The following is a 14,697-nucleotide window of genomic DNA, read 5'->3' on the forward strand; positions in this document are numbered from 1 at the left end:
TTCTAGGTTACATCAAAGCTGGTACAAAGATGTTGTTCACAAGGCAACCATTCCAGGAATATCTTTGCCAAACTTCGTGTTGGTAAGAACAGGGTTAGCTACACTTTCAACTAGAATCTGTAACAAGCCATTTTTCTATTAGAGTATTATTACTATATTTTAATAATCTTGGCAGACTACAGAATCTATAAAGGCTAGGATTTGATTCAGGATCTAATGCAAACACCATCATATACTCGATTCAAGTCTCCAGTAACTTATATGTTGCAACATAAATGTTATTAAAGATAAGACTTGATCAGTGCGGCTCCGTCCTGGTCAGAATCCAGCTTGCTCAGTAGGAAGGTTCTCAGAGATTACTGGACTGATTCGATCGTATAGAATTCTTTTCGGGAACTTATAAATATTCTCAATAGTGCGATTAGGTGATAAGGTCACCCAACCACCCACTTCATCCGTCGAAAAGACGTACATGTAGATCATTTTATATATGGGACTTATTTGGATTTTTGCAGGAGAGTAGCTCTAGCCAGTCTAGGTAATAGTTGGTGGATGTAGAGAGGATGTTTTCGCTGTTAGACTGGCACTAGAGAGCTGCTCCAGTCAGTCTAGTCAATAGCACTATTTGGGAAGGATGGATAATAAGAATAGGACAGCAAACTGTCTCTGAAGTGTAGGGGAGTGGCCGCCTGTCGAGCTACAAGTAAACAGCTGCTGGGAGAGACATGAGGGTAGGTAATAGTAAGACAGTGACCCACTGTCCCAGTGCCGTTATAGAGCCTTGCTCCCTATAGACAGAAGTCATGTAGCAACAGCATTGGGAAACGAAACGCACTTATACTTCAAAGCCAGCAGAGCCTTGGGAGAAACATCAAGAGAAATTTTTTACGAATTTAGTGCTCACTATCTTACTTGAGCACAGCATCACAAGACGACAAGCTGACCAGTGACCTCCAGTCTAGCCCAGCGCCATCCACTAAGTGCATTGTGCACCTAAAGACCTGACTGGCCGGAGCATTTCCTTGTACCTGCCAGGTTGCAAGAGACTAGGCTGCGGCTTCCAGTCGGCCGGCTCTCGTGACCATGCCTGCTGCTGGCCACGGACAGTCGTTGCAGCTCCTAGCACATTGCGAAACAAGCAGCTGCAGCTTGGGCGTAGAGTTCTAACTGCAATTCCACCCTCCGACATAGACTCCCAAGTTTAAAAAATCTACTTTACCCAATCTAAGATGGGGACGTTGGTACTGATACGGACGTATATATGTCTACATGTCTTTTTTTCCCAAGCTCTATTTGTGAGTGGAATAGGAAAGGAAATGACTACTAGTGGCACCTTACGATAGTTTGCAAAGTACGCACATAGATGTAGACGTAAATTTAGTCTGTCTGTTAAGATGTCAGTCCATCTATTCATAGGCACTCAGAACTCACGAAGGAAAGTTGTCTCTTATTTATCGAGAAAACAGAAGATGGAACTTCTACTGCTGATTGTCTCGCAGAAAAAACCTTCGTATTAGCCTCTAATTTTCTCACTGCAGTCACTTTACGAGACGTATTTGGGAGGGAGTAATATGCGTGCACACAACGATTAGAAGAAGCGGTAAAGATATAACATCCTAGCCTCCCTCTTGTCAACGTATCGCCTACCCTCCATATTCTCACGAATCTTCCAATCTTCGATATCTAGCTATATATACCCCCCAGCCAATTCACAGACCGCTCCTAATTCTCTTGAAATTCCATCACGTTGCGACAGGATTGTTCCATTAGTTAGAAGACTGTGTAGTCCTCTACACACCACTGTCTATGTAGAGAGCTATTACAACGAGAAAAAATAGCACACAAACATTCAGGGAGAAATTCACCATAATACTGATGCTCGCATCCAGATTTTTTTTTTTTTTAACGATTGATACTGCTTCTAGTGATTTGTGCTCATTGACGTAATAGAACGGTACCATGTCTCTTCGGCTATTTTAGATTCAATAGCTACATTTATATACATTCAGCTTCAACGCCCACCAATCCTCATTGCTTTGCAAATCTCCAAAGCTTACCGGTGTTGCTATAGGCAGGAGCCTACACCTAAATACGTATTACGCAAACCACTGCATGGTGTTGACTACGTCATAAATGTATTGTCGAGTTCTTCGTTCCTTTTCCAGTCAGATGCGTAATGATCGAGTAAAAATCAATGTCTGTATGCCTCTGTATATACTGTATATGATCTCTACGCCAGAAGGAAGTTTTTTAGTGACCAAAGAAGCCTTACTGGTGCATCTTTACTATACGAGGACTGTACAAAGAAAATCTCATATATCTGCTGTTCATCGATATCTAATGGTGGTCTGTAAAAATGACACTGTATGTGTCCTAATATCATCGACTGTAGGTCCAAAATACTGTCTGGGGGCCCCCACGTGAAACTGACACACACACACACACACACACACACACAGAGAGAGAGAGAGAGAGAGAGAGAGAGAGTGAAATAGCGTTGTCGCGCTCTGTTTTTGCAACTTTCCTACGTTTGCAAGCAAATTTAGAACACATGACCAGAGGTCACGTCATGATCAGTGAAAAGAAGTGTCAGCATCTTGGATATTTAGAGCCGACTATACAATGATAAGCCAAAACATTATGACCACTAGCCACCGCATCATTGTGTGTCTCCTGATGGCGTTGCTGGCACGTGACTTGGTAAAAAAAAGTATGTAAGAGAGGCAGGCACGGACGGAGAATCACCCAACAGAAGATATGGGCTCAAAATGGGGAAATCCATTGAGATAAGTAACACTGACAAAGGCAAGATTATTATTACGTGGAGCCTGTGAACGAGTGCCTTGAAAACGACGAAGTTTGTCGAATGTTCCACGTGCTACTGTAGCGAGCATCCACGAAAAGAGGTAGGACAGTGAAACTACCGCTAGGCTGTAAATGGTTGGACCTTCACGGCTCATCACAGAACGTGGTGTTCGGAGGCTTGTCTGCTCTGTAAAGTAGGACAGATGGCGATCTGTCGCAGCTCTCCCGAAAGAACACATTCCTGGTGCACACACAAGTGTTTTGGAGCGCACCATTCACAGTACATTGTTGAACATGGAGCTCTACAGCAGACTCTCCTACGAATTTAATGTTGACCCTACGATATCATCAATTATGATTGCAGTGGGCACAGGACCATCGGGATTCAACCTTCAATCAGCTCTTCGAATGAATCACATTTTTACTACACTAGGTCGACGGTCGTCTCCACAAACGGCGTCATCGATATAAACAGTGGCTCAAAAAGTGCAGCGCGCCACGGCTGCAGGCTGGTTGAGCAGTATTATGCCATGAGAGACGTTCTCCTGCGCTTGTATGGGACCTGTGGTAGTAATCGAAGACACGCTGACAGATGCGAGCCATCTGCATCCATTCATGCTTGATGTCTTCCCGACGGTGACGTTATCTTTCAGCACTATAATTGTCCGGCCTCCCGGAGTGGCCTTTGAGGCGTTGTGTCATGGATTGCGCGGCCACTTCCGCCGGAGTTTCGAGTCCTCTCTCGGGCATCGGTGTGTGTGTTGCTCTTAGCATAAATTTGTTTACGTAAGTTTAAAGTAGTGTGTACGTCTAAGGACCGATGACCTTAGCAGTTTGGTCGCATAGGAATTCACACACATTTGAACACTTGAATTTGAATTGTCCGTGTCTCGGAGCCAGAACCGTGCTACAGTGGCCTGAGGAGAATTACAGTGAACACACGTTGATTCTCGGCGACCAAATACGCCTGACGTAAAGCCTATTGAACCCATGTGGATCGCTATCTGGCGTCATCACCGCGTATTAAGTGAGCTGCTCTTTATTTACTCGAATTACATAACATGTGCGTAGACATCTAATGCCACACACCTCCACGAACATACCGACAAGCTGTCGGATCCCTGATACGCAGAACCAATGATGTATTTCTTTCCAAAGACAGACAAACAAGTTATTAAGCAGATGGTCATAATATTATCAGTGTATATAGAGGGAGCTTTGAAAGCAGGTCGCTCTGTATCGGTGTGTCGAACTGTTCGTTTTGTGTGATAATTGTAATCCTTGCAGAATGGAGATACTCCCCACATTCATCTTCCGAAATCACCATCGTTATGCAGTTCAACATATGATGAGTGGGGGATAGGTTCAGTTCAACCTAAAAAACTAAAAACTCCTCCCGAACAGACCATGAAGGCCCAACGTTACCGACCGGTCGCCGTGTCATCCTCAGCCCACAGGCGTCGCTGGATGCAGATATGGAGGGGTATGTGGTCAGCACACCGGTGTACCGGCCGTATGTCAGTTAATGATACCGGAGCTGCTACTTCTCAGTCAAGTAGCTCATCATTTTGCCTCACAAGGGCTGAGTGCACCCCACTTGCCAGCAGCCCTCGGCAGACTGGATCGTCGCCCATCCAAGTGCTAGTCCATCCCGACAGCACTTAACTTCAGTGATCTGCGGCAAGGCCGTTGGCTAAATCACTCTAAATATATAACATACGATGCGAGGTAGACGTCTTTCAAAGGCTGTTATTAAACTATTTAGCAGCGCCCTGACAAAATAAATGAAGGCGGATTCTTTTATACTTGTGACAAAGATGATACCGTATGTTTCCATTGTAATGGAGGGTTGAAATATTCGTATAAAACGAATAAGCCATGTGTGGAACATGCTGTGTGGTTTCCAGCTCCTTGTTTGAGCTTCTTGCGAGAGGTAGGGATTTTGTGGAAGATATGTATCACAAGAGAGATGCAAAAATTATTGCAAAGTATGTGGCCAGCAATAAACCTCCATGAAATCTTCTGACAGCAACATCAGAACACCAAGTGACTGTGAGAGCTCCCGACAATGCACAGCTGTGTAAAATCTACTTCCAGGAATAAGCAGGATACTATTCTTTCCCTGCAAACATGTTGCTGCTGGGGTTAAACGTTGACCTACTCTTTCCTTACGTGCTGTGTGTCAGAGACCCGATTAAGTTGCAGCTACAGCACTTTTCACTGAGGCACCGATGTTATAAGAGATACCATTATTTTATGATGTATTTCTTTATACAGGTGGAGACAGTTAAAAGTAGCCCGCCTCCACTTTGAATGTGATAGCAATATTTCGACTTCTCAAATAGAGCAAACAGTGGACAGTTCTATACAATAAACGATTGTTAGCATTCTTCTGTGAGCATTTCATTTCATTTCATCAATGAAGTTAGATGTTTCTCTTTGCGGTCTGCAAAATGACTTCCTCGATAGAAGAAAGTATTGAAAGTCTAGAAGCATATATGAAAACAGGTTCGATTAAGGAAACTCACAAAATTACCGGGGTCAGTTATCCGGAAAGGACTACCAGCAAAGAGAACAATACAGTGTCTGTGTAAAAATTGACGCACCTAAGGATGTGTGTAAAAGGACAAAGAATTCCTTCAGTTCGCGCACCAGAAGTTACTGCACACGTTAGCCAAAGAATTATTTAGAGCCCAAAGAAGTCTACACAGGAGTGTTTAAGTAGGAGGAGTTGCCAGCGGATATTGAAAGGTATTAATTTGAAGCCATATCATGTGACGGGTGTGCAGCAATTACGGGAGGATGACAGAAACGTGTAGGTTACTGCACGTGGCTTTTGAATAACATGAACGGTGATTTGTTAGACCCTTTCAGCTTTCCGGTGATATGAATTCACAGAACACGAGGTACTGGGCAACGCGGCGTTTGGTGCGTGAAACGCGCATCATTGGAATGATATTATTTGACACTGTGCTTAACACGGTTGCATGTATAGAAATTTTTGATACATTTTGTTTTCAACTCACTGAATATGAAACACAACACTGCTTCTTCCATCAAGACGGAGAAACACGCCTCACATATAAGGTATCTATGGGACAGGTCCACGATGTCCTCAATGAGGAATGATCGGTCAGCAAACATTTATGATCACCTTCTTCGACGGATCTAATAGCATAGGATTTTTTACCGTGAGGTCTCTTGAAGAGCAAGGTCTTTGAAACCAGTCCACACACAATACAAGAATTGAAAGATAACATCAGTTGTGAAGTTGGCGCCATTGATATCCGAACTTTACGCTTGTTATATCTGAATATGCTTAAACGTGCACAGCCGTATATAGATGTTGCAGGGGTCACTTCCAACATCTTCTATAAACGAATTTTTGACTGTATTTTTCATTGTAAAAATACTATGTGATAAAAAAAATCACCTGGCTGAAAATGACTTACAAGTCCGTGGCGCCCTCCATCGGTAATGCTGGAATTCAATATGGTGTTGGCCCATCCTTAGCCTTGATGACAGCTTCCACTCTCGCAGGCATACGTTCAATCAGGTTTCTAGGGGAATGGCAGCCCATTCCTCACGGAGTGTTGCACTGAGGAGAGGTATCGACGTCGGTCGGTGAGGCTTGGCACGAAGTCTGCTTCCAAAACGACCCAAAGGTGTTCTGTAGGATTCCTGTCAGGACTCTGTGCAGGCCAGTCCATTACACGGATGTCATTGTCGTGTAACCACTCCGCCATAGGCCGTGCACTATGAACAGTTGTTGAAAGATGCAATCGCCATCCTCGAGTTGCTTTTCAACAGTGGGAAGCAAGAAGGTGCTTAAAACATCAATGTAGGTCTGTGCTGTGACAGTGCCAAGCAAACCAAGGGGCGCAAGCCCCCTCCATGAAAACCACGGCCGCACCATAATACCACCGCCTCCGAGTTTTACTGTTGGCACTACACACGCTGGCAGATGACGTTCATCGGGCATTCGCCATACCCACACCCTGCCATCGGATCGCCACATTGTGTACCGTGATTCGTCACTCCACACAACATTTTTCCACTGTCCAATCGTCCAATGTTTACGCTCCTTACACCAAGCGAGGTGTCGTCTGGCATTTACCCGCGTGATGTGTGGTTTATGAGCAGCCGCTTGACCATGAAATCCAAGTTTTCTCACCTCCCGCCTATATGCCATAGTATTTACAGTGGATCCTGATGCAGTTCGGAACTCTTGTGCGATGGTCTGGATACATGTCTGCCTATTACACATTACGATCCTCTTCAACTATCGGCGGTCTCTGTCAATCAATAGACGAGGTCGGCCTGTACGCTTTTGTGCTGTGCGTGTCTCTTCACGTTTCCACTTCACCAGCACATCGGAAATAGTGGACCTAGGGATGTTTAGGAGTGTGGAAATCTCGCGTACAGACGTATGACGCAAGTGACACCCAATCACCTCGCACGTTCGAAGTTCGTGAGTTCCGCGGAGCGCCCAGTTCTGCTCTCTCACGATGTCTAATGACTACTGAGGTCGCTGATATGGAGTACCTGGCGGTAGGTGGCAGCACAGTGCACCTAATATGAAAAACGTATGTTTTTCGGGGTGTCCGGATACCTCTGATCACATAGTGTAAATAGTATTGGTTAAAAACAGTCTTGGTTGCAATTTAAGTTTTCTATTTTTCAACGACGCGTTTCGCCTTATTTAGGTATCTTCAGGTTATCTTAATTTGGTATTTCTTAGAAGAATCCTTTAGTCAGTGTAGCCAAAAGAAATACCAAATTAAGATAACCTGAAGATGCCTAAATAAGGCGAAACGCGTCGTTGAAAAATAAAAAACTTAAATTGCAACCAAGACTGTTTTTAACCAGTATTGTTAAGCACTGGTTTGCTGTATGCCACATATGGATTGGAAGACATAGTGTAAATGGTAAGTCCATTTCAGCTCTCCGTTTCTGCAATTTCACTGTGTTTCTTGCATACTTACACAGGGTACTTTTACCGGCGCCATCCTGTACTTCGTTAACGCACATTGTGCAGAATAAAGCATTATCGTTAAAATGCGATCTTTTTGTGTTTTTTCCATCATCAATCACACTTTGGTCTGCACTCAATGTGATAGCTATGATACACGCTGATCTTAACATCTGCTGACCTGTGTTGACGAATCGCGATTTTTTTAGTGTCGAAACGTGGACTTTGACAATATCACCGTTCTGTCAACGTACGCCGTCTTCCAAGGAATTACAAAAAAAAAATCATTTCGTCCCCCAGCAGAGTCCTATTGTTAACATCTGTGCTACAAAGTTCCATATGATCCTGCAACAAGTTCTTTGCGATATGTACACGCCACTAAGCTGCTAGCCACTAGATTCTGTGATGGGTGTATATCAGGGAGAAAAAGAAAGTGTGAATGCTGCCTACAGCAATTCGTCATATTACTTTAGTACAAAGCATTACACAGCAGATCGTAATCGGAACTGCCAGGTGGAAGGTGATTTATTTCTTAATGTACGCACTGTGTGGTGGAATGGGAGTGATGTCACACACCATTTGTTTAATGGGGGAAGCCTACGCACTCTAAAAATATTGTATCATAGTCCATAACCAGGAGCATGGTGATGAATTCTTCTCGGGTTATCAGCCGAGTGGCGTCGTCTTCTTGTCGCAACGTTTGAATGAGTTTCGTACACATCATCTTCTGGCGAAGAAGATGATGGGCACGAAACTCATTGAAACGTTGCGACAAGACGACGCCACCACTCGGCTGATAACCCGAGAAGAATTCATCAGTGGAATAAGCCGAGAAAGACTGCAATCGCAGGAGCGTGGTGTATATTAGGAGAAATTAGTATGGATGCAGCGACAATATAAAAAATTCATCTAATGCAGAATTCGTTGATATCGAAATGGACCATCGCCTGTACTATTGCAATGGCCTTACGGATTTTGATAGTCAGAATGGATATGTGTGACTATATAACGTTTCGGAGAAACGTTACAGCTTTCTGCGCTAAAAGAATCTGGTTCTTTAGCTGGTTTAAGCTAAGCTGGTTTAAGCTAAAAAGAGTTTTGTCCGGTGAGCTCATGCACCTTACTACCCGATGAAAGGAGAAGTGTGCACAAAGACTTGACATCGGTGCCTGAGCCATTGCTCACAAAAAGCGGAGTATATTTCCGCTGATCATCCTTGCTGTACTCCTATCATCGACAACGTTGGAAAAGCCATATTTACGTCCCTTTATAAGGCTCCGACGTCAACTAGTAGCTAGGGTGCTGTTTCAGGGAAACAGTGCATTGAAAAGTTACCTCAAACACGTTACCTTGGTGCACTAATGCCAGTTAACGACGCAACGTTGGCGAGAGGCCTCAGGAGAAGCAATGTCAACAGTATTAATGTGCCGATCTGTATGAATTCATCGTGCTCTTATGGTTAGAGTGCTAGATTTATGAGATGGTAGGAAGTGTGTAATAGGTTCAGATCTCGCTACAAGTATTTTTTTATTAATCTCTGCGTTTGTAGCTGATTGCAGGCTTTTATTATTAATGTAATAAACGCCTTCGATTGAAACGAGCACCAGTGACTTTTAAATTCTTCCTTGTCACAAATAACAGTTTGTTTGCGAATATACCGCGATTTCCGAGATAACACCAACCTCAGCCGTGTGGTAAAAGTTTTCATTGTAGCCTACTCATCTCATCCTATTTGGATGTGGGTGCCCCAGATTTCTAATCATAATCATCTTATCGGCCCTAGTAATTCAATCTATTTCTGAATGAGACTTTCTGTTTAGTACCAGTTTCTTGCTTGGGACAAAAACAGCTTATTAACAGACCTTTTTCACTGCTTTGAAGCCATTCACTATATAGGTAATTGTTCTTACATAATGCTTTGCAATCATACACATGCCGATGTAACAAAGGACCACTTTTTGCTTTGAGAAATATAATTTCTCTATACATAGATGACAATATTGTTATTATTTTATAACCTGTATACCTTAGTAAGGTGTACAATACTTCTTGTTCCTCTGGCCTTTTGTCATATTAAGAGGTTTTAACCTTATGTGTAAACAGAAACTGTATATAACTTTCACAGTCTGTATCTTCTGTCATTTCTCAGTATGCATTTTCTTAGAATACTTGTAGTGGTATCATTGTGTACTAGCAAAGAAGAAAATTTGGTCACCTTTCTACTTCTGTTTGACAAACGGAAACCATTTTAACAGCTTATTGGAGTGAGCTGTTGACATACTAGTAGATTGATAAATTCTCATTATTTCTGCCAGTAACAGGTTGAAATGTTTTACTACTGTAATTATATTATAGGCTCATTTGCCAATTTGTTTTGTCAATGACTTCATTTGTGCTTATAAAGATTCGAGCACCGCTTTACATTTCCTTACAACCTGATCTGCGACGTTACTCTTATTATACATACGACGTAATTACCCTTTCCCCCATATCATATTTCTGCTATTACAGATTTTTGTAATTGAATTACTACACTTTTTTATAGTGGGTAGAGGAATGGCAAAAAATTTACAGACAACATACGCACACTATATTTTGCTGTTCTGTTATGCACTACATTTGGACCACATTATACAGTGGACAGGTAAATTTCATTTAACTCTAGTATATGACTAGTGACCAAATGTACACTGAGGATACACTCATGTGATAATATCAGTCATGCATATGTTTAATTTACGTAGTGAACATTTTGTTAGAGTATCCAAATATGAGTTATCCAAGTTGTAACTGCTCTATCGGTCATTTAAATTTTTCATGATTGTTTCCTTGTTCCGTCATCCCTGTAGGGTCTTGGTCTTGGAGACTACATGGAACAATTAGTTTCCTTGTCGTGTCTGTACTCTGTTTCTCTGTACTCCGTTTCCACTTGTCTTCTGCCCCTGAAGTTACTTCCCCAAGTAAACCAAATTATCTAACCTACAACTAAAGTAACATGACAGTGTGTGGAACACTTGCAGGCAGCAAAACCACAATTAGTTTCTATTTCAATTACCAACATCCGTTCTCTGCAGTATTTCTATCTCACTTGTACTGTATGCATTGCTTCACTACGCTAATTTTGCTTCGCGATATTTCTGTTACGAACACAATTTTCGCTGTGGGTGCTGTAAATCATAATAATGTTTCCATAAAAACTGTACACAATACACAATAAGGCGTGGTAGAAACTTAATCATAGCTAACACTTGGTTCAAGAATCATGAAAGAAGGTTGTATACATGGAAGAACCCTGGAGAAACTAAAAGGTATCAGATAGATTATAAAATGGTAAGACAGAATTTTAAATTGTAAGACATTTCCAGGGGCAGATGTGGACTCTAACTACAATCTATTGGTTATGAACTGTAGATTAAAACTGAAGAAACTGCAAAAAGGTGGGAATTTAAGGAGATGGGACCTGGACAAACTGACTAAACCAGAGGTTGTACAGAGTTTCAGGGAGAGCATAAGGGAACAATTGTCACGAATGGGGGAAAGAAATACAGTAGAAGAAGAATGGGTAGCTCTGAGGGATGAAGTAGTGAAGGCAGCAGAGGATCAAGTAGGTAAAAAGACAAGGGCTAGTAGAAATCCTTGGGTAACAGAAGAAATATTGAATTTAATTGATGAAAGAAGAAAATATAAAAATGCAGTAAATGAAGCAGGCAAAAAGTATCACAAATGTCTCAAAAATGAGATCGGCAGGAAGTGCAAAATGGCTAAGCAGGGGTGGCTAGAGGACAAATGAAAGGCTGTAGAGGCTTGTCTCACTAGGGGTAATGTAGATACTGCCTACAGGAAAATTAAAGAGACCTTTGGAGAAAAGAGAACCACTTGTATGAATATCAAGAGCTCAGATGGAAACCCAGTTCTAAGCAAAGAAGGAAAAGCAGAAAGGTGGAAGGAGTATATAGAGGGTCTATACAAGGGCGATGTGCTTGAGGACAATATTATGGAAATGGACGAGGATGTAGATGAAGATGAAATGGGAGATACGATACTGCGTGAAGAGTTTGACAGAACACTGAAAGACCTAAGTCGAAACAAGGCCCCGGGAGTAGACAACATTCCATTAGAACTACTGACAGCCTTGGGAGAGCCAGTCCTGGCAAAACTCTACCATCTGGTGAGCAAGATGTATGAAACAGGCAAAATACCCTCAGACTTCAAGAAGAATATAATAATTCCAATCCCAAAGAAAGCAGGTGTTGACACATGTGAAAATTACCGAACTATCAGTTTAATAAGTCACAGCTGCAAGGTACTAACGCGAATTCTTTATAGACGAATAGAAAAAGTGGTAGAAGCGGACCTCGGGGAAGATCAGTTTGGATTCCGTAGAAATATTGGAACACGTGAGGTAATACTGACTCTACGACTTATCTTAGAAGAAAGATTAAGGAAAGGCAAACCTACGTTTCTAGCATTTGTAGACTTAGAGAAAGCTTTTGACAATGTTGACTGGAATACTCTCTTTCAAGTTCTGAAGGTGTCAGGGGTAAAATACAGGGAGAGAAAGGCTATTTACAACTTGCACAGAAACCAGATGGCAGTTACAAGAGTCGAGGGTCATAAAGGGAAGCAGTGGTTGGGAAGGGAGTGAGACAGGGTTGTAGCCTCTCCCCGATGTTATTCAATCTGTATATTGAGCAAGCAGTAAAAACAAAAGAAAAATTCGGAGTAGGTATTAAAGTTCATGGAGAAGAAATAAAAACTTTGAGGTTCGCCGATGACATTGTAATTCTGTCAGAGACAGCAAAGGACTTGGAAGAGCAGTTGAACGGAATGGACAGTGTCTTGAAAGGAGGATATAAGATGAACATCAACAAAAGCAAAACGAGGACAATGGAATGTAGTCGAATTAAGTCGGTTGATGCTGGGGGAATTAGAATAGGAGATGAGACACTTAAAGTAGTAAAGGAGTTTTGCTATTTGGGCAGCAAAATAACTGATGATGTTCGAAGTAGAGAGGATATAAAATGTAGACTGACAATGGCAAGGAAAGCGTTTCTGAAGGAGAGAAATTTGTTAACATCGAGTATAGATTTAAGTGTCAGGAAGTCGTTTCTGAAAGTATTTGTATGTAGTGTAGCCATGTATGGAAGTGAAACATGGACGATAAACAGTTTAGACAAGAAGAGAATAGAAGCTTTCAAAATGTGGTGCTACAGAAGAATGCTGAAGATTAGATGGGTAGATTACATAACTAATGAAGAGGTATTGAATAGAATTGGAGAGGAGTTTGTTGCACAACTTGACAAGAAGAAGGGACCGGTTGGTAGGACACGTTCTGAGGCATCAAGGGATCACAAATTTAGCATTGGAGGGCAGCGTGGAGGGTAAAAATAATAGAGGGAGACCAAGAGATGAATACACTAAGCAGATTCAGAAGAATGTAGGTTGCAGTAAGTACTGGGAGGTGAAGAAGCTCGCACAGGATAGAGTGGCATGGAGAGCTGCATCAAACCAGTCTCAGGACTGAAGACAACAACAACAGATACGATTACGGTGAAACCCTCAGTGAAAAAATATACTCCAACTTTGTGAGAGAAATGCATCAGCCCCTAGCGACTGCTCCACAAAGCGTGTGTGTGTGTGAGACACCTGAGTCACCTGGCTGTGCGTACCTGCCTGTACGGCCAGTGGCGGGGGAGCGGCGCAAGTAGGCGTCGATTGAGCGGGCCCGGCCGCGGCGCGCCGTGCCGTGGGCCGCCAATTGTGTAACGAGGCACATCCGCGTGCTGGCTGCGGTGGCGGCGGCGGCGCGGCCTCACACGGCGGCAGAGCAGCGGCGGCCATGGCAGGGGGCAGCAAGGGCGAGCCGCCGGAGAACAAGGTGCGCGACTACGAGTTCTACCTGCGGCCGCCCCCCGTCGGACGCTGGCGCAGCTTCCGGCTCTTCCTCTGGAACCCCGACGAGGGGCAGATCTTCGGCAGGACAGGGCCAAGCTGGGGTGAGTACCCACAAGCGACGCTCTTCAAAACCTATCAGATTTTTTACTGTTTTACTAATTACTCTAAGCATCTTCGAACCTATCGGCACTGAATAAACCTAATTTTTAAGGTTGTCTGAACATTGTTATTGAATTAGATTATCAGATTTGAAGAATAAGGCAAACACTCTGTTATTATACCTACTTTAAACTGATGCTCGAGCACCTAACGTTCCATACTAACCTTATGTTGTCCATGTTGGACACTGGTTTGGAAACTGCAACTGTTTACGTCTCGTGTTTGTTTGCCATCTGATGACGAAAATGTACAACGAACGTCTAGGTTCCTTCTCCCGGAACTTCTTGTAAGTAGCTTTGCTATTATTTACATTTAAAAATTCCAGTGCCATAAGAAGACCAAATTATTCTTTATTTGGAGCGATACGAAGTTCAGCACAGGCTACTGGTTATATCCAACAAAGAAGAATGGAATGTAATTCACTGATCCAGTTGAAGAAGTGTAGGAGTTGGAACCTTGTTGTGGGAGAAAATAAAAGTGACTGATACAGATAATTTTTTAAATTTATCTTTTATCCATAATAAACGCTGTTAATGTAATCTCATCGCTCCAGAGTACCTATGAAAGCGTAGGTCTTCTCAAAAGGAAGTGTGGAGGCTTTAGACCACACGTCGTCCAGTGCGCAGAGATGAGGCAACTTGCTGACCACCATACAAGAAGACTGGCACAAAAGAATAATATTCCTACATAAATCAGTACAGCAGGAAATTACGCATTCTTAGAGCTTTAGTTATTTGTGTCGCGGAGCTTTGCGACATTGACATGATCGCCGAGGCGCCGTTTTTCATTCCCTGTCATCGACACAAATATCCTTCGGCAGCCAAGCCTGACGCCACGTCACTGATATTTCTGTTCCAATCCTAAAT

General features: G+C 42.8%; 1 protein-coding gene across 1 annotated transcript in view; it reads right to left on the bottom strand.

The window, feature by feature from the left end:
* Positions 1-13,553, bottom strand: part of LOC126456089 (kelch-like protein 10) — a 189,703-nt gene extending 176,150 nt beyond the window's left edge. The window contains exon 1 of the mRNA XM_050091845.1: positions 13,433-13,553. Coding sequence (XP_049947802.1) covers positions 13,433-13,553 — 121 coding nt within the window. The remainder of the gene's footprint in view (positions 1-13,432) is intronic.
* Positions 13,554-14,697: the final 1,144 nt, after the last annotated feature.

This window comes from Schistocerca serialis, chromosome 2 (genome assembly GCF_023864345.2).
Source record: "Schistocerca serialis cubense isolate TAMUIC-IGC-003099 chromosome 2, iqSchSeri2.2, whole genome shotgun sequence".
In the NCBI taxonomy this organism is placed as follows: Eukaryota; Metazoa; Arthropoda; class Insecta; order Orthoptera; family Acrididae; genus Schistocerca; species Schistocerca serialis.